This window comes from Salvia miltiorrhiza, unplaced genomic scaffold (assembly GCF_028751815.1).
Source record: "Salvia miltiorrhiza cultivar Shanhuang (shh) unplaced genomic scaffold, IMPLAD_Smil_shh original_scaffold_252, whole genome shotgun sequence".
NCBI classification, from domain to species: domain Eukaryota; kingdom Viridiplantae; phylum Streptophyta; class Magnoliopsida; order Lamiales; family Lamiaceae; genus Salvia; species Salvia miltiorrhiza.
The window spans coordinates 1-24,896 of NW_026651510.1; the positions used below are offsets into that span (position 1 = coordinate 1).

The 24,896-nt window shown below is 37.1% G+C and overlaps 3 protein-coding genes across 11 annotated transcripts; 1 reads left to right on the plus strand and 2 right to left on the minus strand.

Annotated features, from left to right (window-relative positions):
- Positions 1–19: 19 nt before the first annotated feature.
- On the minus strand, positions 20–5,233 carry LOC131003659 (uncharacterized). Of its 3 annotated transcripts, XM_057930205.1 has the most exons (3): positions 4,693–5,220; positions 3,202–3,282; positions 20–2,692 (listed from the first exon to the last, which is right to left on the minus strand). In XM_057930205.1, exon 3 carries the CDS (start codon positions 1,146–1,148, stop codon positions 120–122), a length of 1,029 nt encoding a protein of 342 aa, XP_057786188.1. In that variant the 5' UTR covers positions 1,149–2,692; positions 3,202–3,282; positions 4,693–5,220; the 3' UTR covers positions 20–119. The 3 variants fall into 3 exon arrangements, with proteins under 3 accessions (XP_057786188.1, XP_057786189.1, XP_057786190.1); XM_057930206.1 differs by lacking the exon at positions 3,202–3,282 and having other exon boundaries at positions 4,693–5,233; XM_057930207.1 differs by lacking the exons at positions 3,202–3,282; positions 4,693–5,220 and adding an exon at positions 2,844–3,195.
- A 2,583-nt stretch (positions 5,234–7,816) lies between these two features.
- Positions 7,817–8,958, plus strand: LOC131003656 (small heat shock protein, chloroplastic-like). Its single transcript, XM_057930203.1, has 2 exons — positions 7,817–8,314; positions 8,491–8,958. Exons 1-2 carry the CDS (start codon positions 8,035–8,037, stop codon positions 8,892–8,894), a joined length of 684 nt encoding a protein of 227 aa, XP_057786186.1. The 5' UTR covers positions 7,817–8,034; the 3' UTR covers positions 8,895–8,958.
- Positions 8,959–14,696: 5,738 nt separating this feature from the next.
- Positions 14,697–20,469, minus strand: LOC131003652 (polyadenylate-binding protein-interacting protein 12). Of its 7 annotated transcripts, none has more exons than XM_057930183.1 (11): positions 20,090–20,469; positions 19,358–19,945; positions 18,828–18,938; positions 18,698–18,742; positions 18,532–18,604; positions 18,348–18,460; positions 18,216–18,275; positions 18,082–18,129; positions 17,931–17,999; positions 15,094–15,155; positions 14,697–15,021 (listed from the first exon to the last, which is right to left on the minus strand). In XM_057930183.1, exons 2-11 carry the CDS (start codon positions 19,859–19,861, stop codon positions 14,964–14,966), a joined length of 1,143 nt encoding a protein of 380 aa, XP_057786166.1. In that variant the 5' UTR covers positions 19,862–19,945; positions 20,090–20,469; the 3' UTR covers positions 14,697–14,963. The 7 variants fall into 7 exon arrangements, with proteins under 7 accessions (XP_057786166.1, XP_057786169.1, XP_057786167.1 ...); XM_057930186.1 differs by having other exon boundaries at positions 19,397–19,945; positions 20,090–20,465; XM_057930184.1 differs by having other exon boundaries at positions 18,828–18,935; positions 20,090–20,390.
- Positions 20,470–24,896: the final 4,427 nt, after the last annotated feature.

The following is a 24,896-nucleotide window of genomic DNA, read 5'->3' on the forward strand; positions in this document are numbered from 1 at the left end:
CCAACTTGTCATGCTTGCTTATCATTTCTATATATCATCTTGAAAACTTCCACCACCATACCATTCACATGCATGGAGAGATATAAAAGTATGAAGCTCTTCATGTTAAAATAGATACGTCAATTTATGACAATTGTACCTTCTAAATCTTCAAGTGCTTGAGCCGCTTGCTGCTGGTTAAGAGCATAAGCCCTAGCACGTGCAGGTTGTCTCTGATTTGGTCGTTCATTACCAATTGGTACTTGATTCTGCCTTTGAGGGACAAAGTTCTGAGGTTGTGAAATTCCCATATTTCCATTATTGTTTGGGCAGTCTCTGGCGAAATGCCCTGGTTGCTTGCACCTAAAGCAATCATTGGAGCCTATCTTGCATTCACCATAGTGATTTTTCTGACATGTTGGACATAAAGGCTTTCCTTCAGCCTGTCCTTGTTGTTGCTGAGTTCCTCTCCATGGTTGCTTCATTTTTCCTGGGTTTCCTTCATTTCCGCCTTCCCATTTACGTTTCATTTTTCCATAGTTTTGGGTCTGTGCTTGTGCTGACACATTCTCTTTTTCCTTTGGTAGTATTGCTTCGATGTTTAAGGCCCTGCTCAACGATTGAGCATACGTCAATGTTCCCTGACTTGCTAGTGGAACGGCTATCTCGAGCCGCAGACCTTGACGAAACTTTTCTGCACATTTCTCGTCTGTGTCAACTAGATGCGGAGCATATCGCGAAAGCTGGTTAAACATTCGGTCGTACTCAGTGACTGTCATATTTCCCTGTCTTAAATTCCAAAACTCATCCTGTTTCTTCTTCCTATAGCATCCAGGGATATACTTTTCATACAATCTTTCCTTAAAATCGTTCCACGTATACGCCTCCCATTGCTCAGGGGTCAAGGTTCGTCGCACCGATTCCCACCAGAATTCAGCCTCATCAACAAGTTGGAAAATTGCGCATGTTAGTTTCTCCCTATCCCCACAGCCAACATGGTTGAGTATCCTTTCAGTAGCTCTTACCCATCTCTCGGCATCCAGAGGATCACCGAGGCCATCAAAAGTTGGTGGATTATGCTTGCGAAACCTTTCTTCCACACTACGCTCTGGTATAATTCGTGGCACATGTTCTTCAGGGTTAGGCCCTCTTCCTCTTTCTCCAGCCATTCTGCATTCAATTAATAATGTTGGACTCCTTCTTCATTCTTTCTAATAAAAAAAAAACTGTGATACTGGTGACATAAGGATCCTTCTATTGTCTGAAACGATCGTTGGCTGTCTACAAGTCATCCTTTCATGTATCGTGCTTTGATATTCTAACTTTTGTATTCCGACTTTCTATGCCTTATTCTTCTATGTTCTACGCTTCTACCGTTCTATACTTTCTATGTTCTGTCATTCTATGTTCAGTGCTTTCATTGTATAGTCCTTTCTATTCTTAATCTGTTCATGTCTTCTAAAATCCGTTGGTCATAAAAATAGAAATCTAAAGACATCCTTCATCAGTTCACTAAGCGACTATAGTCTGTCATCATATCCTTTCTAGGTTCACATGTAATAACATGCAGTGGTTGAATCATCTCATGGTAATAAATTGCATATTAATCATTTATGCAACATTTCCTCATTTCAAAATAAGTCGGGCACATACTTTTGTATGATAAAATATTTCAATCTCAAATTCATGATCATATATGCATGTCTAGTCTCAATAAATGTTAAGGTTCCATACATGTTGCGTTTCAGTGTACGGACGTCTCCATACATGATCCGCTTCAGTGTATGTTCAGTCACAATTCATATCAATGCATTCAATCACAAAACACATCCATTCTTATTGCATGTTCAGTCTCAATACGTATATTCTGTCTCAATGCATGTTCAGTCTCAGTGCGTTTATAGTTTCAATACATGCTGTGTTTCAATGCATGTTCAGTCTCAATACATGTTCCGTCTCAACGCATGTTTTGTCTCAGTGCATGTTCAGTCTCAATGCGTGTCCCGTCTCTATGCATGTTCAGTCTCAATACATGTTCCGTCTCAATGCATGTTCAATCATAATGCATGTTCTATCTCAGTGCATATTCAATCTTAACATGTTTTATAACATATTCATTTGGTGCATGCATTTCAGTAAACATTTTGAAAACATGATTAACATACCTTGGTTGAGGGCAGTGTGACGACGAGCTGAGGGTTGCTGTATAAACTTTTAGAAGTCTAGAGATGCTATCCTAGACTCAACATCAATGAACTTGCGGTCTCAGAGCCAAGAACTTTCGCTCTGATACCATCTGTGACAGCCCTCGTTCCCGGGAGAATAGGAAACGTGCTACTTAATGGGATTTCTAGACTTTGCTCGGATAAAATAGGTGATATGTCCTTAGATTTGGGTGACACATTCATAATAAAGGAATTTCGTAATTGAAGGATAATAAATATGACAACTTAGATAGAAATTCTCCCAACCAGGATCAAAAGTTCGGAGGTCTGAGACAAAAAGATAACATTTAGTACTAAGCAAATAATATATGAGAGGAATAATCGCTAGGAAAGCGATAACATCAGGAGTTCATATATATAAAAAAAAATTAATCTCAAATAATATCCATCTTAGTGAATACTATGGCAGCGGAAATTATTCTTGACATTCATTTGGGAATACAGCAACACCCTCCCTCAGCTTCGCACGACACCATCTGCCGCTCAACCTGCAAAAGGTTTTGAAAACAATTGCAGGGCTGAGTACTAGTATACTCAGTGGGTTTAGCCATTTGAAAACATTTGAAAAATCCGTTTAAAAGAATAATCCATGCTATGAACAGTATAACATATAAATATTTGAAAGCATTCTATGCATACATAAAATAAATTGTGGATCCATTTTCAGTCTTCTCTCTACTGGTGCTTCACCTATTATGTGAACTTGTGGGAGCAGCCCACAGAGGTCCACTACCATGCATGTTTCAGAAATGGGAGCAGCCCAAGTCTGACAGTCTGAGGCAAGTGGGAGCAGCCCACAATACCCCCTTGTGTGTACACAATCCTAACCAGGGCGATCTAATCGCTACGCCGGCTAGGACCCGATCGTTAGAGAACATAGGAGCACTTTAAACAATAGAGAGATAAAATCATTTTAACATGGACATTCATTTGCATTTGCATAAAAACAATTTAGAGCCCAATAACTCAAAACATACATTGGAAAATAAAAACCCACCTCGATAGAACAAGCCTGTAGATAAAAGATGTACAATTCTCTTCTTGTAAAAGCAAAGCTAATTCCTTCTCTCAAGTGGACCTACAAGACAATCTAATCTTAATAGGTCTCAAAATATCGCATGAGCTAACGATTCTACAAAGCTGCTAAATCTTAATATTCTGCGCCCGGATTTTCAAAACTCAATTGAAAATCTAAAAAAATCGAAATTATCAAAATACTTTTATTGCATTATTCACTATGCAAATTCATATCATATCTCAAGATCACATAAAGTAAATAATTATACACATAAGAATAATCAATCAAACTCAAATTATAGAGTCTAATTAATCAGACCATTAAATCATTATTAAAAATTAATCAACTGGTTGAGGACTCGACTAAATAATTTAAGCAAAGCCTGAGTTAAAGAATGTAAATCAGCCCAACATCTTAACAAACATACAGCCCAACTCTTTAAGAAAATAAGGCCCAACTTGAATTAAAAGTATAGGCCCAAAAATAATAAACAAACAAGCCCAAAATTTCATAAGTCAACCCCTCCTTATCTCTCCTTCTCTACGCCTCCTCTCCCTCTCCCTCTCACCACCAGAACACATCCCCTTCTCCTCCTCTCTCCGCCATCTCTATCTCACCAGTCGCCTCGCCACTTCTCCATCGCCGGCGACAACAGCGATGTCGCCGTCGCGCCTCACTCTCCCCCCTCTCCGTTCTCCCCATCTTGCTTCTCTCTCTCTCTCTCTCAAATAGGAAATCCCCAAAATCTGCAAATCTACCCTTCCCATCTCTCTTTTTCTCGGTTGGACGGTCAACGGCGAAGGACCACCACCGCCGCCGCCAACCTCCTCCTACTCACCCTCTCAGCCTCATCTCCCCCTTCCCTCCGATTCCACAGAACCCAAATGTAAGAAGCTCCCAAAATCCCTAACCCTTTCCTTCGATTTCAAGGGAGAGGCAGTCGGAGCATCGCCTTGCCGTCGCGGCACAGCAGCAGCGTCGCTCGGCCACCTTCTCTCCCGATCGACGAACGGACGGCGCCAATAGGCAACCGCCGCCGCGATTCATCACCACCATCTCCGATTCTCCCTAAATCGCCTCTTCCTCCCCTTTGAATTTCGGCCAGCAGCTCGAAATACCGCCGCCGCCGCCGACTCTATCCCGCGATGACAGCCACGCCGGCGACAACAGCAGTAACCGCGCCGCCGCGGTGACCACAGCAGCACCGCTGCCTTCGCTCCCCCCCTGCCCTGACTCGCCTCGACTCGACTCCCACATCAACAACACATAGCGAAAGATTAAAGAAAATACATGTAAGGCTCAATTAATCCATAGACATTCTGTAAACTTGTTTTCTTTTTCATGTGCAGTTTCTGTAACAACCATATGTACATCAAAAATACAAGATATGATCTTTCATGTATGCTATTCATCTTATATGTGTGGTATATGAACATGATTGTTTGTTGAGAAGAAGTGTACTGAGCAAACCTTAATGAGTTCTGGTATGAAGTAAATTTTGCAGGGCTGCGATTTTGAGCTGTTATTGATGGCAAAAGAGGATTTGTAGATGTAATTGAAATTGTGTTGAGGCTGTAAAGAATTTAGTGGAGGAAATCTGTAGTTTGGTGTCAAACTGAAACAAGTATGGAGAGGATTTTTATGGGAGAAGACTGGGGACGTGGAACTACCCCCTATCATGCATTAAAACTAATTGATAACAATGTAATGTGTCAATTCTACTGCCCCAAAAATTGATTAAAAACTCATGCAAAAACACACATATATCTATATATATACATGTTCGGTCCACTTAATGAGAAAGTGGGCTTCTTAAAATAAGAGACCCTTTGCAAATTGTTTACAAAGTCCAAAATCAAAATAATTTAATGAGATATAAAATATAAGCACATTGCCTTCAAATAATTTGATAAAATCAATTATTAAAAGGAATACTTTTTCGAAAAGAACTATAATAATTTATCCGGGCGAGAATCTACTTATTCTAAGTTCAAGTATTCTCGTGAAATCCTATTAAGAAGAAATCGGGGTATTACAGTTGGGAAGATGGGGGAGGATGTTTAGCAATGGCTACTGGGAAGATTGGGGGAGGATCTACGGTGAAGAGAGAGAGGGGGACGCCGGGAGGTTTGGGAAAGGGATGTCTGGTGGCGGTGAAAGGCATGGCTGGCGGTGGTGGGGGAAGCGGCAGCGGAGGTTGGGGAAGAACATGTCTGGGGACGGCGGCGGCGAAGGAGATGAGAAAGGAGCAGGCGGGGCGGCAGTGGTGGTGGGGAACCTGGAGGTGGGGGTGAAGGTGAAGGTGGCGGTGGAGGCGACGATGGAGGTAGAGGGGGGATTTGCACCGTTAAAAATAAAATAAAAAATTAAAAAACTAACGGTGTTAAGCACCGTTAAAACGCGGGGGGGGGATTTGCTTAGGTTTAGCCACGTTGAGGTAGTAAACAGCGCTTACCCTGACTATAGGGTCCTATACGCGATAGGGGCCCCAACGTTGGGGGATATTTGGTACTTAACCCAATAATGCATTATATTTTTTCTTTTATTTCTTATTTATATACATATATATATATATAGATATATAAAATATACATCTATATTAAAAAAATTGGGAGGGGGGCTTCAGCCTCCCCCCGAATCCGCCATATAACTATGTGATTAGACCTGAATTTGGAAAATTAGGGTATATATATAAGGATAAAATGTAGTATGAGAAAAATGAAAACTGTAAAGAAAGGAGTAGAGTAGAATTGGATGTTAGATGCGTCAGAGAGAGGTGGAGACAAGCATGAGGGAATATGTTTTTCTCGAGAGAGGTGAAAGCTGCTGAAAGGATAAAAATATGAGAAGCAATTTCTTTTTTTCTTACTTTTTTTTTTTTTTTTTTTATCTTTTATCCTTTATTTGGGTGTTGTTGAAGAAACTCCACATGGTAGATAATGATTTATGGCAGAGAAAGCGTAGGAATTAGGGAACACTGTTGTTTATGGGGATCGACATTTGCAGGGATCAACAAACCAGATTGTTTTCTTTGGTATGAGCATCATGAGATGAACAACACAACACCATATGCATCATATTTTCCTACAATTTTTTACTGTTTTTCTATTACGTTTGTTTTACTCGATTTGTTGTTTGTTTTAATTTAGAGATAATTACATATTAAATCTCAATTTTATAATATTGTTGTAAATTCAATTTAAATTATTGCAATTAAGATTCAATTTTATAATTTATATTTATGTTTGATATTGGTCTAGTTTTAGAATGTGTTTGGAATTGATATTTTAATACTAATATGGAGATAAAATTGATCGAGAGCTCTTGAAAGTTATTGCCTTAATTATTCTCTCGTATAGTTAATTTTGTTCTTTAAATTTTTTATTTACTTATGTAATTTATATATGAAAAAAACGTCCGATGTTCTATCATAAAATTGGCAATCTAAGAAAACCAATAAGACAATAAATTCAAAAAAAACTTTAATTAATTTTAAATTGAAAATTTTAAATTGAAATGTTGTATGGGTGTCAAATTTTCAAGAACAGTGGATTATTATCATTGTTATAATATCGTGTGGTGATGTGCTACAGTGGACAAATTAAATGATAACAATATTTTATTTTAGTAACTTGTGTAGTATACCATACGATAAGGTTTCTGCATTTTGTTGTTATATTTTAATTGGACAGTGATAGGTAATTGAGAGCTTGCATGTCTAATGTAAATCTCATTTATGGTTATGCACCCTAAAATAAAAGTTTTGGAATTCCATCATTAGAAATTTAGAATAAGGCATCTTCCCCCTCTGGCAAATATATTAGTAAGTTCGAAATTGAAATGATTATTTAACCAATTTCAATACGGGTATGGTGGCCGGTCCATTTTATTTCCCTTCAAACGTTGATATTATACTCAATATTCTTTTCTACCAATTCTTTATTTTTATTTTTTGGACTTATCTAAATGTTTACCAATTTTTTATTAACTTACGTTTCTTTTGTGTATATTTTTTAAAATCTATGATCAATTTGACTATTCTTTTGTGTACATTTTCTCATATTTTTTTCTTTATTTTTAATATCTTTTCTTTTAATTTTTATTTTTGATTTTTATAAGTTTAAAATTTTAAACTTTCTTATTCTTTTAATTTTGTTACCTAATTTTTAACTATTGTAATATTTTTATTTCTTGTATTTTATTTTAATTAATGTAATGTTGAAATTTAATTTTAGTGAAATATTGAATTTAAAAATTGAGGAATTAAAATGGAATAAAATGAAAATGAAAAAATTAGAGCTCATTTTAGAGCCATTGGGCTGTGGAGTGGCACGTAATTAACCTGTATTATGAAAAGGGAACCCGAATAATTAATTAATGTTTAACTTGCATTTAAATCCTGTAGTTTATGCATGAAAAAGAGGCTTGTGACTTTTTCCATCTCTTGGCCAGAACAATTTGACTCAAAATTCCCAATAAATAAACGCTACAATTTGGGCCTCCAATTTTCAGTCAAGCCCATCAACAGGCCCTAGCCCAATCAAAAAGGCCCAACCACTTAGATAATTCGCGAATGTAGCAGAAATATTGAGCAAAATCATGAATTTATGGAGAAATCTTGCATGAAAAATTCCGCAAGAACATTCAAGAAAACTGACGAAACACAACGATTTCGCAAGACGCATCCACACACTTCCGCTCTCGCTCTATATATACACTCCCATTCAAACCCACTTCAATCACACCGCATTCTTCCCTTCCATCATTCAAAACTTACTTTTCTTCTATAGTTTCTGTTTGCTTCACTCTTTAATGGCGACTGGAACTCTGAGTTTCTCTCCGCTTTCATCAAACAGCGTTGTTGCTACGACAAACAGAGCTGCCGTCGTTCCTTGCTCCGCATTCTTCCCTTCGGCATGTAAGCTAGCAAAAAGCAGGTCGTCGTCGTCTGTCAGAGCTCAGGCCACCGGAGATAACAAAGACTCCGCCGTCGACGTTCATGTTACCAGCGGACAGCGCGGCGGTGATGACCAGCGCACCGCCGTCGAACGCCGCCCGCGGCGCCTGGCTGCCGACGTATTATCTCCTTTTGGTGAGTTCATTTCTTTACCTGCGATCTAATCTCAATCGCTGCGGTATTCAATTCAACCGTGATTTGAATATGAAATTAGGGCAAAATTAACTCCATAACACCATTGATTATTCAATTACTCATCTTCTCATTCAACTTCGCGCAACTAATCAACAATGAGAAAAAATTGATAACAGGATTGCTGGACAGAGTGTCGCCGATGCGTTCGATGCGTCAAATGTTGGACACGATGGACAGACTGTTCGGCGACGTGATGACGTACCCCGGCACGGCGGCGGAAGCGCGATGGCCTTGGGACATGAGCGAGGAGGAGAATGAGGTGAGGATGAGATTCGACATGCCCGGATTGTCCAAGGAAGATGTGAGAGTGTGCGTGGAAGATGACGTGCTGGTGATCAAGGGAGACAGGAAAAGCGACGATGGGTGGTCGAGCTACAGCTCCTACGCCACAAGGCTGAGGCTGCCGGAAAACTGCGACAAGGAAAAAGTGAAGGCGGAGATGAAGAACGGAGTTCTCTGCATCTCTGTGCCTAAGACTAAAGTCGAGAGGAAAGTAGTCGATGTTGAGATTACTGGTTGATCATTTTTGTCTGTAAATTCATGGCGTGTAAATTAAAGATCTGTCAATAAAAAAGATTTACAAATTCTTGACTTCCTGAGAAATTATTCATGAGAGCAAGATTAGTACAACTGAACTAGAGTATATCTATTGCAAAGCTAGTTTAATTCTTTCTTACATTTTCATGGGGGAATTCAAAATACTAGATGTTGATGAATTCATTTTCTTCTGGAATGGGTAGGAGGCTGGGCTTCCATTCAGTTGATGATGAGTTCATATTCTTGGACAGCAGCTCCTCCAGTTGCTTCTTCGTTATCACGATCTTTATTCTCTTCACGGCCGCCGACGTGGCGGCGCCGTCCGCCGCCGAAGCTCGACATTTGAAGGGTGAAAGATAGTAGGTCTTTCCCAACTGCAGCTCATAGCTTGGAGGCAAAAACATGCCAGATTTTGTTGATGGTTGCACCCCAAAACCTTCAAAGTTTACGAGCAATTCCTTCACAGCAACTGCTGTTTTGAATTCTATGACTTTGCCATCTTTCACTACCTGCAAAACTTTTCTGCTTCTGCGAATTGGTAACTTGAGGCATGATCCCATGATTAACCCACAAAAATATGTCTAAAAAAAGCTAATAATTTTTAGGAATCTTTAAACGCAAGAGTGGTGCATTTGGTTTGGAGATTCTTATATGCAAGCTGACAACAACAATCCAATGCCCATAATAAATAAATAGATAGAAGATAAATTTTCTGCATAAGTTCCATGAGGAAGAGGGAAAGGGGAAAGTTGGTGAAAGATTTAATATAAAAATTGTCAACACGCATGCAAACAAGATGGGTTAGTGGATGATGGCGCAAGGGGGTGGCTCATCCTATTTGATTTCACTGTACAACCAGCTAAAGCACTGTGTACTAATGCTTCATGCACGCTAGGATGGTCCTGTTACTACAACTTGTTCATAAGTAATACAGTATTTGGGCATATAATAATTACTACTAAAGTTGAATTTTTTTTTTCTTTTGAAGTTTAGAATTTTTTAATTTCCAATACACACCAAGGAATTTGTTTGTTAGGGTTGCCCTCCTGCATTAATTACCTAAAGTTTTAATTTGCCAATTTAGTTGGTTATGGTGATTATATCTTAGTTATAAGTAACACTGATAAAATTAAATATTAGATCAAAAAAATGAATATAAAGAAGGGTTAATTGCATCAAAATACCTGATATTTTTCCAAAATCTGATTTTTTGACAATCTTTTTAATTGTAGTAAAAATTTCAACGAGCTTTCAATTTATTGCAATGTCCGTCCGAGGAAAATTTTCGGCTAAATTAAATCTAAGTTGGCAGCCGAAATGCCGTGGCATCAGAAATGCCAAATCACACCCCCTCCCACATCACCCTCTCTCTCTCTCTCTCTCTCTTCCCCCATCTCTCTCGGCGGCAGCAACCACCGCCACCATCTTCCTCCGCCTCATCTCTCTCCACATCTCACCATCTCATAGCACACACACACAGTAAGAACTCCTCGCCCAGACACAACCTCTCTCGCCGCTGCAATCTAAAATCCGGCGACTACAGTGGTCGGGTGAAGCCAACCTCAGTTGCTTATCTCTCTCGGCCTCTCTCTCTCTCTCTCTAACTCAACGACAAACACCTAAAGCCACCGCAGACTTCATCCCCATTCCTCCTATGAAACCCTAGATCCCCTTTTCTAGGACCTCCGTCTGCTCGCTTCCCCTTCCCCCATCCCCCACTGCCGGCGAGTGAGGACCGACTTTTTCTGGGACCTCCACCGCGCGAGGTTTTCCTGCGGCGAAGTGTACGCAGTGAGGGCGGTGGAGGAAGTGAGAGAGAGGGGATCTCTTGGTTGAGGCGAACTCGCCGCCGCCGCTCGATTCCTTTCTCTCGGTGGGAGATGGGGGAAGGAGAAGCGTCCAACGGAGGTGAGAGCCGATGGTGTGGCGGTTGTGGCAGATCTGGGCAGTTGTGGCAGATCTGGAGGAAGTAAGAGAGAGGGTGAGAGCCGACATGGAGAGGCGGAACTGGGAAGGGGGATGGGGAATAGAGAGAGAGAGGGCGCCGTGGGAGGAGGATGGGGTGTGATTTGGCATTTCTGATGCCACGTTGGCATTAGAAATGCCAACTCATATTTAATTTGGTCGGAAATTTTTCCTGGACGGACATTGCAATAAATTGAAAGCTCGTTGAAATTTTTGCTACAATTAAAAAGATTGTCAAAAAACCAAAACTTGGAAAAAAGTCAGGTATTTTGATGCAATTAACCCTATAAAGAAACTGTTCAAGTTAAAATTTCATGGGAATTGACACATTGGTAAATCTAGCCTAAGTATATAAATTGATTTTTCTATGTCAAAATGTGTCGGAAATAATTGCTTGCAGGCTTACAGCTAGGATTAGCCCATGAGAACTTCTATAATTGGGGATTTCTATTAAAAATAATGAAAAATGAAAGGGGCTGCCTAGCTGGCATCATATAATGTAATGAAATTAACATTAAACATGACAACAAGAAGAAAAATATTAATTTATAACCATAAAACTATTTAATTTGCGTCTTCTGGTAACATTGTTTTATGTGGAGGTTTAGTTGAGAATGGTGTGGTTTTGGTAAAAGTGAAAATTAAAGGATCAGTTGATCCTCTGGATTCTTTTAGGTACCAAATCTTGTTTGCCCCAAAAAGAGAGAATGTTGAGTGGCCAAACACAATTTTCATTGTCAGATATAATTATTATAATAGGTGTTTCTAGATGGTTATTTTATACCCTTATTTGATTTATTTCTAATTTTTATTTTATGTGTGGGTTCTCCACTAAAATAAAATTGTCACCACAAGAGAAAGAATACAAGACATCAATTATGACTTGTGAAGAGACAAAGATTCGTCTTTCCACAAATTCTGCACTTTGTAATGATTTAATTAATGACTTTTGCAGGCTTCTCATGGGTAAGCTCCCAATTGCCCGACCCGACCCGACCACGAATCTACCGTAGATTTTCTTTTCCGACCCGGCTCGATTATGGGCCGAGGCCGATCATAAAATGCAGCATACCTATCAAACTACTAAACCAAGCCAATCATGGAAAAAAATAGTAATTATTTAAATGAGAAGCCCATAAATCAAGATCCTAGTTCATCTATAGTGTCATGTTAATTTTACCTGATGGTTATGAAAAAGTTTTTTTATTATATCTGCAAATGACTGGTTTTGAAAAAGTTTTTTATTATACATGCAAATGACTAAACTCAATAGTGCTGGCTATGTGCCAGTACTTCCCCGTCCTATTAGTAATATTCTAATTACTATATTAGGAGTACGTCCCACTCATAATATTTCATATTAAAAAAATAACTATTTTAAATAGAGTGGATTTTGAAAATACCCACTTTTCTTTAATAAAATTAAAAATTAGCCACTAAAATAAAAACTTTAAAAAATACCCACATTTACCAATTTACCTTTACATATAAAAATTTTACAAATACCCACGAATCCACAACCAAAATAAATTTTGGTTGTGAATTCAAACTTTAAAACTTGAATTCACAACCAAAATTAATTTTGGTTGTGAATTCAAGTTTTAAAGTTTGAATTCACAACTATAAATAGTGTTAGTTGTGAATTCGCGTGAATTCACAACCAACACTATTTCAAGTTGTGAATTCACAACCAATAAAACTTGAATTCACGATCAACACTGTTTCAATTGTGAATTCATAACCAACACCGGTAATTTAGTTGTGAATTCATAAACTTGGTTGTGATTTCAAGAACATTTGTACAAAATTGCGTGATTTTCATCAATTTCTTCAATTTTTTTTTTATTAAAATCAAATTGAATTCAATTTTTCCTCAAATAATCTAAATAATCTCCTAGTTAACTCGAAGAAATTGTTGATCAAGTCAATCTGCAACAATTCGCTGATCCCCTAATTCACCAAAACTCCCCTCAAATTCAACAATTTTAAAATAAGTCACATGAAAATTATACACATTCGCCTCATTCGTTAAGTAAACTGGAAATTGATGGCAGAGGGAGATCGACGGCAGCGCATGCGTTTCTCGCCGACCGTCGTAGGAGAGAGAGAGTGGAGAGAGAGAGAAGAGAAAGAGCGAGGCGGCGGTGGCCGCGACGCGGGCGAACGACGCGGCGGAGACGTCGAACTTGTGAGCGTCGAGATCTGATCGTCGAGCTTTTGATCGTCGGCGATGGTGAGGCTCGAGATCTGATCGCCGAGATCGATGACCTTCTCCGGAGCCTTGACCGCGGCGAGGGGGCGGACGGCGGCGGAGGTGCGTGTAGATAGAGGAAGAAGGAGAGAGAGACGCCGAGATTGGAGATGAGGAGAGGAACGCGCGGCGGCAACGCCGATGTCGCCATGGCCGCCACCGCCGTGCTCCAGTCGATCCGCCGTCTCGATCGTCTCTATGTGAGAGAGAGAGATAGAGAAAGAGCTGGTGGGGGGGAGGAATGAGAGAGAGAGATGAAAGAGCGTGTAGAGAGAGAGAAATGAGAGAATGAGATGAGGCTAAGGTTTGCCCATTTATATAGAAGGGTAATTTAGTCCTTTAACACAAAAGTGGGTATTTATTTTTATTTGAGTGGGTAAAATTTATTTTTGCTATATAAAAGTGGCTACTCTTATATATTAACACTTTTTAAATATTACTCCCTCCGTCTTACAAAAATATGAATATTTTTTCATTTTAGGACGTCTCACAAAAATATAAATATTTATATTTTGGTACACTACCCCATCACAATTCCTTTACTTTTCATCTCTATTTTTTATAAAGTGTGATCCACTTACAATACACTTTTATCTAACATTTATTAAAATCCGTGCCACTTATAAATGTTCATGTTTTTGTGAGACGGGTGGAGTATTAATAATGAACCCAATTCACTTTATATATCAATTCACTTAAGATAATCTAATAATATTTTTCACCAACTCACTTTATATACTCCCTCCGTCCACGAAAGAACTTCCTATCTTTTCTTTTTGGGACGTCCACAAAAGAACTTCCTACCTATTTTTGGACTATACCCCACCACTTATAATACTCTTATTTTTCATTTTTTCACCACTCCCAATACACTCAACTACCTTTTATCCACTCTCAATACATTCAATAATATTTTTTCTTAAAACCCGTGCCACTTCCTCTAAGAAAGTTCTTTCATGGACGGAGGGAATATTAATTATACTTTTCTTAGTTTTTGTACCCAAAAGTAATAGGACATTACTAACGAGAAGAAGAAAGTATTATAGAGAGAAGTTTTCACGGATGCATTTTGCATGCCAACAACAAATCAACCCACCTTAATGGTAATGGGCTAGAAAGTTGGATCTTCTATGATTTAAATATTTATTCTTATACTAAAATAGTTTGTTGGCCATAAGCAGCAAGTTATATCATGTCATCATAATATTCATCCCTGTAAAATTTTGAGTTATATTATGTTATGATAATAGCACGACATCGCACTATGCATTCTACAAAATGGTGTGAGCCATCGCACTATAACACGACACGATAAGACCAAACACAAAATCTAGTAGAAAGAGAAACTACTATCGCAACAGCCTTGACAAGCCATCCCAGATCAAACAAGGCAAGAAAGCAAGAACTTCATTTTTCATTGTTCTTAACAACTCCACCAACAATTTATGACCTAAAACACAATGAATGGGGATGAATCTACTGCTGATAACCAACATAAGGGAAAATAATTTACGCGCTATATAAGGCCAAGCATCGGTAAATACCAAAGGACGAAGGAACGCAACAAAATTTGGGAAACGAGAATCGTTAAAACTTCCAAGTGAGAAGCATGGGGAAAAGTATAGTAGTAGTGTGGGGAACTACTGGCTACTAAGCTCGACGCAACGTAATGTGCAGCACTGCAGCATAATTAAGCCTCGAAAATGGTCGTACTCTACAAGCTTAACATCTGAACCAGACATAGTGAAAAGTAAAAGCTAAAAACACATAGATACCATGTAAGTATCAGTTTCTATGTATATATAACTTATCGAGGTGCTCATCAGCGATCAGCTCTCAGTGGATGGATTGGCGAGGGGCACGGGGTCGGACAGGAGTCTTTGATGGGCTAACTCTGCAAGTGCCAAGATCTCGGATTAATCATCTACCACAGGGAGAAACTATGCATAAACAAAGAGATCCAAACCTTATAGGCAGTGATCCTAAGACTGCTCCGCTGCAGTTTAGAGCTGCTATTGCACTCTCGGCCTACCAAAGGGGAGATCACTTGCATCAAACATTGATGCCGATCGCAGGTTTAATATATAAAGAAACAATTCATAGACAAAGTATCATTAAAACAGAGCACAATAGCACGACTTGTGCAGATTTAGACGAAGAGAAAATGACAATCATGTCCCCAGCACGGGGTCAGTTTTTTTTGTGTTGTAAAGACGTGAAATTCAAATTTAAGGGTGCTGGTGCCTCATGAACTTGCAACTAGCAGAATATAAAATCTGAAGTTGAGAAAATGTGTCACGAAAGGACAGACAAATTCCAGAAGCACCACACGTTTAACATGTAAAGATTACTGGAAATTAATGCACAGCCATCCCAAAAATATAGCAAGAGGACTCTTAGGGTGTGTTTGCTTTGAGGTATAAGGAAGGGATAAGCTCCACTTACCACCTTATACCTCGTTTTCTTTGACGTAATAAAAAATCCGAGCAGATGGTATAAATTTTGGGGCAGCACCTTTTTCCTTGGGAAATGGATATTTTATACCTAAGGGAGGGTGGTATAATTTTATACCACCTTATGAAGAGTGGATAAATATATTATCATTCAAACCAAACAAGATACTCTATATAAAAAATGTGGTCCACTTTAAATGATAAATTTATACCTCATTATATCATCCCTCCATTTAGAATGATAAAAAGCAAACACGCCCTTAGTTGGAAACAACATAAGAAGGGGGAAATGGCCAGACTAAAATAGTTCTATGATCAAAGAAACTACACATGGCTAACTTATTGAAACATATCCATATCAGCTAAGAAATGAATCACATTTGCATGTCTCAACATAATAAAATCAAGAGGGAGAATAAAGTAAAACCTGAATGAAGTTACAAAAATGTAATCGTTCACAGTGGAAGGAGAGCATGAAGATAATCCTATGAAATAAATTCAGTAGCAAATGTAACTCAAGGAAAACAAAGTGGTTTTGTGAAAGAAAAAAAAAGTCCAACTGCTCATAAATTCATATTTTCAGCAGCCAGGTATCAGTGCGTGTATAAGAGGTGGGCTTATTTCAAAATTGGTGCATTATCCATGTTAGGCATGCAAAATGAAAGATTTCACTTTTACTATATGAAGAAAGCTAAGCTAACACAATTCCTTTACTTTTCATCTCTATTTTTTATAAAGTGTGATCCACTTACAATACACTTTTATCTAACATTTATTAAAATCCGTGCCACTTATAAATGTTCATGTTTTTGTGAGACGGGTGGAGTATTAATAATGAACCCAATTCACTAACCCAATTCACGGCTATGGAAAAGCTATTAAATTTACCGATGTAATTTTATAAAATCTTATTGGAAATCAGAGCCTATTAAATGCTAAAAGTCAACTACAACAAAAGAAAACGAACTAACTTAACCTATAACAACACTAAACATAACATAGCATATCTTCCGAATTAACAAGCAGCCATTCTTTCATTCAGAACTTCTCTCTCAGCTGAAGCTCTGTTCAGTCAATACTTCTATCCTTAAATGAATTAGGGAAAAACATAGGAGCAGGGCTAATGTCATATGCAGCACAATCCAGGATAATCATCCCGAAAGTTTTTTACCTTTGACATGAAGCAAAATCTCACCAGTAAAAATCACAGATATATTTAAGAGAATGTTTCTATATTGCATCAAACAGATATCATGGTTGACTATTATAGACTCCCAAATATGAGTTATGAGTAAAACTATCAAACACAAGCAATCATTAAAGTATTTCTTCACTGACTATTAACATTTGTTTTTCAGCTTCCTGATTTGTCCGACTCACACTAGAAGAAGCTTCTTAGATTAAAAAGCTGAAGAACAAGGAAAAAAGTGAAAAAACATGTACAACAAGAGGGCAACAACAGCACTGCATCTTTTGTGAACCAAACGTGTCGAAACAAATTTGTGTGGTTGAGCATGGCACAATAAAGCAAGGTATTTTACAAGCTCATATATAACAAAAATAGAAACATAATGGTAACTTCTATAGCATGTCCAACTTCCATACTCCTATTAGTTCGTCTACATATCAAATGACATTAACTAGTGAATGATGCTTTAATATGTTGAAGAGGATTGGCAATGTGGGATTTATCGAAAAGTTCATCAACAAGAGGCCTCTAAGTTTTGCAAAAGATATTATGCAATACAATATGTGGAAGGTTGATTATCTGCTACTTTAAGAGCAAATAAGTTGAAAGAATAAATTTATTAGCCTTTAGTGCGACTTATTCAACAAAAGGAGAAATTTGATAGGAGATTTGATGTCATGTAAGCTGAACTGACAGGAGCACATCTTTTAGTTTCGGCACAGGCTAAACGCTGTATAACTTGTCCGCTTATATATATTTCTGCAAACAAAATGCTCCATGAATCAACAAGATACTTTCACCTTGATTTGGCATAATAGATAAAGAAGTTATGTTCTGTCAAACTACGGTATGGTGCCCTCAATGTTTGACATAATAGATAAAAGAAATTACTCTAATAGATCCAACATTGTTTCCTTATACAAATTCCAGACTAAAGAACACATCAGCACTCAGCAGAACTGTTGCTAAGTATACTATAAGTTACAACAAGCATGTAAAATAGATTTTCTCATGGAATGTCAAGTTTGGCAAGAAATTAATCACTTCTCATGCACCAGAATTGCTATGCGGAAACTCAAAAGCTTCAGAAGGAGACTAAATTTAGCTAACATGATCAAGTTACAACAAATCAAGAACGATTGGGAAGCTTGTTGTTCTTACCATCACGAACTCCACAAAAGCTATACGAGTTGAATGATGATAATCACCGAGCAACCTCAAACGATAAACCTGAGTCAACAGATGCATTTCATGATTTACAATTTCAAGAAATGAGTTGTTCAAGGGTATCATATGAGCAGCAGCTACAAACCTCTCCACAAATAGACTCGAAGAAGAGTTTGACATCTGCTTGAGTGACCTACATCAAGCAACAACAAATCACTAGTACCAGGCCAGAAATTGCTCATTGACACTGCACGAAAAGAATTCTGAAAACCAAAATACCTTTTTATCAATGTTTGTGCAGTAGATAGTTCTTGCACACATCTCCCTTTCATCCTCAGACTAGTTCACAAAACAGCAGCACTCAGCATGTCATTATTGAATTAACTAGGGCTTTAACAGAAAATTTCTTACCCTTGGCAAAAATGTTGGATTAACAGGGGCAATTGCAGTTTTGGAGGGTAGCACTCTCACAGGATAAAAACCAAGCATAGTTCCAGCCAAGCTCAGAGCATTCCTTGCCCCTTCTGCTAGTAAGTGACAATGTGAGCAGACTAGCTATTTAATAAAATACACACCAAAGGTACCATGTGCATACCCTCATCAGTGAATTCAATGAAGGCAAAACGAAGAACAGAATTGGGGTCACCACAAACACGGCAATCCACAACCTATCACAAAACCATGGAAAACAATTCTTAGAACAACAATTTAGTTGTGAATGCTTTAACTAGTACTCATATTGAGGACCAAAAGATATTTACCTGTCCACAGTTAATGAAAAGCGCTGCAAGTTGCTCTTCAGTAACCTACATTCATCACAAGAAACACCAGAGTTCATACATTTGTAAAGGAATTTAATGATAAACAAACCTCAACTTAGATTCTCTTTACCTGGTGATCAATGTCAGAGACATACACCGTCCGCCTAATCACGTCCTCTCTTTGAGCCATGCTCGTTCGGCTATTCATCCTCCGCTTTCCATTAACAAGGCCATTTTTCTTCTACAAATCAACAACACCATCATCATTACTAAACAGCCTCTCAAAAGACTAAAACAAGAGAGAACGACAATGGCAGGACAAAAATATGTAATCATGAAATAACTCACAGTAAATAAAAACCAATATCTGATTTTTTGCACTTCTTCATATCCAGACAATTTGGGCTTCAACAAATCCATGAACCAAATTACCCCATGTCATACTACATTAAACCCAACATATTCTCATCATCTATAGTCCTATATTTTTCAGCAACCAATCAAAAGCCAAAAGGCAGTCTACAACATAAGCATGATAACTCAGACCCCAAAACAAAAGAAACTTACCAGAAAAAAATACCAATACCAAAAAGAACCTTTCAAGTAGAATTCAACACATAATATCATTGATCATAAATATTTATCACGTAAAATACCAACCCTTCTAAAAGAATTGGCAGTGGGAACTCCCGAGTTAACCTGCTGCTGCATTACAAAACCAGTAGCGTTGAACCCAAAATGCCCCGCCGCAGCCGCCGCAACCGCAGCAGCATGTGGGGGTACCAGCAACTTGTGCGGACCGCCACCACCACCGAAGGCTGAGAGGGAGGGCGGCACGAATTCCTTCGCCATCGGATTCAACTTGGACAGCATTTCCTCCAAATCCCTCATCTCCTTCTTAAACCCCTCCCCTCCATCATCTATCTCCCCATCCAACTTCTTCTCCAAAGAGACCCCATTTCCGTTGACGGGCAGCTGATGGTGGCCGTTAGGTATCTTCTGCGGCACCAGAAGGAAACTCTGATCAGCGGGCTTTGTTGACTGGCCGTTAGCCACTGCCGCCGCCGCGGTTTTGTTCGTCGACTGCTGGTGGTGATCCGCGGCGTCGTTATCGCGATTCGATGACGTAATCGCGTTAGCACCGGCATTCTCCACCACGGCCATGATCAAACGCCTTCGCGAGAATCACGTTTTTTTCACTTTATTTGACAGTTTTTTTTTTTTCTCTTTTTATTTTTCCACACGGGTCTGTGGAAAACAACAAAAACAGAAAAACCCAAAATTTATTCTTCAGTTTCACGGATCAAAGCTAGAAAAAATCCAGACTTTTTTTTTCTTGTTTCTTGAGAAATGCTAAACGAAAAAATCAAAACAAAATCGGAAGTGTTATACCTGATGGGTCGAGTACTTCTAAATTGTCTCCATTTGAGCAATTAAACTGGGAGATCGTGAGCTAAGATATCAAGACCAGAATTATTAAAAAAGAAGAGAGGCAAAAAACAGAGCACGCCTTTTCCTTTTAATTTTTGGGTTTATTTTATAGTATTTGTAAGAATATTTTACTGAGTCTGCAAGGAGAAGATATGTACAGAGAGAGAAGGAATAGTGCAAGTATATAGACACAGACAGAAGAGGGTTTTAGAGAGAGAAAAATGGGTAATTGAGGTTTCTCTTCGGATCGTCCGTTTTAGCTGTGGCTTTTTTTTTTTTTTTTTTTGGGTGGGTTTTAGAGAGAGAAAAGTGGACAATTGAGGTTTCTCTTCGGATCGTCCGTTTTAGCTGTTCCCTCTTTTTGATTAAAAATTAAAAATAATACGTATTGTATGTTGTGATTGATTAATAAATAAAAGTTTGGTTTAATTTTTATTACACTTTTTTATATCAAAAATTCTGTACAAACTTAGATATATTTTGGGAATATTAAAATTATTTTATAATTAATTATTGCATATTATAATTAATTATTGCATAGCTACCTTATTTCTTATAATACAAGTTCTTTTCGAGTCAAATATTCAAAATAAAATGAATGATGGTCACTAAATTGCAATATTCAACTATTATTCGAGAAGATATGTTACAAAGGAATATAAAGTCAGGGGTTAGAAAGAGAGAATAGGGCTAACGGCGTTACTCTTTTCTTCAGATAGTCCGTTTAGCTGAGTTCTTCACTTCATAATTCATTAAATTAAATAATAGTATAAGTTTTTACTTTTACATATCGCACTTTATTTCGCTTTTCATTTTAAATGATTTATTTGTGTTAGTTGACCGTGCAACAATATTAAGATGGACGTCTATTGTATTTGGAAATTTGAAAATCAGTTTTTTTTTTTTTTTTTGAAAAAGAAAATCAGTTGTTATACAATTATTACATCTAAATCTATCGACCAATATGAATGACTAGAATTTATTGTTTATTATTATTATTTAGTTATTCAATTTGGGTGACCATACACTTTGAATAAATAATAAAATTACATACTAATAATTCCTAAAAGCTAGCTTTATTAGTTTTTTTCTTGTTTTGGTTCCATGGTTTGGACTTCGTTAACAACGCCTCCAAAAATATTATGATGCATAAACCGGATAGGACGGGGCCCCTACCTACCTAGACTTTATATTAGTAACTAATTATATTTTTCGTATAAATACTAATTCTTTTTTAAATTTTAAAAATGCATACTTCTTATTAACACCCCAATCGTCCCTGAAAATTGTAACTTTTTTTAAAAAAATGATCTTATAAACTTTCTCTCTCATCATTTATAAAAAGGTGTGGAACTCAATCTCCACTTAAATATAATTACTATGGCAATTTTTTTAGGACGGATTGAGTATATATCTAAATTAAATGAGGAATTATGACTACATCATTGAGGAACATCTATTTGAGATTGGTGACACCTATGTTTGTTTTATGTATGATGTTAGATGCTAATCATGTCATATTTGGCATGTCATCATTAAAATGTAAGATTTTTTATTTGTGGCGGTCAGTTAAAGTAATGTAGATGGTGATTGTAATTAACTGTTCTAGTTTGAGAGACATACAAATGGTATTTAACAGCATCCCCGCCACAGAGCCTCTATTCTTTAGAGTCAATTCTTTATAAAGTCATCCACTTCATATTAGTAAATTTTATAAAATGGCTTTGTAAATTTTTCGTCTCATCATTTTCTAAAATTGAATGTATGACATTGTTGAGCTGCTCCTTTTCTCAGAGCCGAACAAGAATAAGGATTTTCTCGTCTAAAAACATCGTCCATAAACAGTTTCACCTCTAGCATATTAGGGGCAAAGTAATTTTGATAAAGTAATTCACTGGCGACCTCAAGATCATAATAAATGAAAGGGAAAATTGCACCTAAATACACAAACTTTGCCAAAAATCCATATTTGACGCGAAGTTAGGATTTTACATTTTAATACACCAACTTTCGTTATTGTCCAAATTTGACACGACTTAATTCTTAAAAATTCAAAAAACAACCCCTTTTTATAAATAATTATACAAAGACCCACTCATGTTATAATTTGGGACATTTAAACCAAAACAAGATATTTTTTTATGATGTTTTCTTTTAAACCATTTTAGGCGCGGATCAAAGATTAAAAGAAAACATCATAAGGAAATATCTTGTTTTGGTTTAAATGTCCCAAATAATAACATAAGTGAGTCTTTGTATAATTATTTACAAAAGGGGTTGTTTTTTGAATTTTTAAGAATTAAGTTGTGTCAAATTTGGACAACAACGAAAGTTGGTGTATTAAAATGTAAAATCCTAACTTCGCGTCAAATATGGATTTTTGGCAAAGTTTGTGTATTTTCATGCAATTATCCCTAAATGAAATAAGAGATAGAATGAATTTTGTACCAAAAATGAGTGAAATGAATTGATATTTATAGAAAAAATTTGGTTTAAAAAAACAAAAATAAATAAATTGAAAAAGAGTCGTTTAACGACATTGTTGAATTAAGAAGACAACAACAACCGAAATTTTAAAAAAAAATCAATTTATTTTAAAATACGTGCGTTCAAGCATGTACATGCCTTCTTCGCCTTCGAGCTGGGCTCATTTCTTCGAGCCTCCTGTCATGCCTGGTCTCAATAGCGCGACAGGGCTCGCCGAGGTAGGCTCGAGCCCCTTGGTTGAGCTCTACTGTGGATACTCTAATTGGGCTACTATATATGAAATTCATTATCCAAATATTAAAGAGCCGTTGCGCAAAAGTCAATATGACCCGAATCTAACACGGATTTGGATTTAGATCGGGTTCGAGCTAACCCAATTCTCATGGCTCATGAATCAAGAGTTTGGATCAGGTCTAAGTCGAATTTGAGTTAGGAGTTAGATTTTGGTCGGATTTAGGTCAAATTTGAATTGACCCAACACGTGTACATAGTAGGACCATGTCAGCTTTTATCAATACTAAAAGGGATTTTCAATATGATTTAGATGCGTGTGATTTTAGATATGTCGCTGGTAAAATTGATTATGAGGTTTGAGATGATGTGAATAGACTTTTGATTGTAGATAAAAGTTGATGTACACATTTTATATATAAATAAGGGCTCGTTTAGTACAGATGATTAGGGTGTATAATATATTTATGACATCATAATATCTTGTTTAGTAGGAAGTAATACGAAATACACGACCCTTTATAAATTAAAAAGCCCAAAAATATTATACTGATTCGAGGGATTATGTATACCACTTACAGAGGTGGTATACGTAATAAAAATCTTAATTATAACTAGTATTAACTTTATATAATATTAATACATCGTACCAAACAACATATTATATTTTACAGATATTTTAATACATTTTATCAAACATGATATTAATATGACATATAGTAAAAGACATTTCAATCAAACATATCACACCTTATCCCATACTGCATACCAAACGAGTCTTAAACGTATAAAAAATTCATTATTAAAAATAAGTGATGTGGATGATTTTGTGTGGCCCATGAATGAAAATGCTTATTGATGAAAACGTAGGGTTGTTGGGCTTGAAAACACATTAACATAAATGATTTATTATTTACTTTGTTGAACGTTGAACGGCTTGAGAAATCCCTCATATGTCAGTCCTAACGAATGTGAATCAACAATGAATCTCTGCAGGTACCAAGAGAAGACAACAACCCACGAGTCTACACTGGAGTCAACAAAGGGATTTTGGTTGGCCCTCTATCAACATTGATCAACAACTAAGAGATGGTGAATAAATTAACTTAGATCTAGGTGGCACTCTTTATTAGCAACAACCTTGTCGAATAAGACAAATGTTACCATTAGTTGGGGCTATTGGCGTAATAATCTCGACTGATGTCATCACCAAGCATGCTACACGTGAATTTGCAAAACGATGGATCTACCTTTGGGAAGCACGCGAAAGGATCGAGGAAAAGATGATGCCCCTAGTTTAGATTTCGCCTATAAATATGTAATTTCCTTCCATTGTATTCACGTTTCGAGGCATTGCATACTTCTAGCATTGTAAAATCACTCCAAATATATAAAAGCTTTCTCGGCTTTTCTTTGTGTTCATTTTTTTTTATACATTCACTGTAAAATTCACCATGTTCTCAAGTGCTATTGTCTCCTCTAATCAAATCGTAGAAATTCCCAGGTGTCACCGTTTGCTAGGGTTTGACGTTGAAGATTCCCAAGAATATCCAGTTTTCCTCGGTTCAATCCCTTTTTCTCACCAGGTTCCCTATTTTTTTTCCCCTTTAGATTTATGATTTAATTAGTTGTGATTAAAATTCACCACAACAATAAGAATACCTAATATTAAGGTAAATATAATTTTAAATCTAAAATTATTTTCAAACTATTAATTATATCTAAAACTGTCATAAATATTTTTTTAACCTTGAACTATCGATTTTATATTAATTGTACCCTGCATCAATTTTCAAGTGCAGAAAAGTTTGCGTGGCTCGCTGAATTGTCACTGTATATCAATTACTTTTTAAAAAGGGCAAATAGCGCTAAAATCCATCAACTTTGGGCGCATTCTCATTTTTCCCATGAATTTTAAATGTTAGTGTAAAATAACATAAACTTTCGATTGAGTGTGATTTTTTTCATAAATTGCACTCTATCCTCGACAACAAGCAAAATTCATCTTCAATAAACAAGAATTTTCTATGGCAATTTCAACGACCCCACG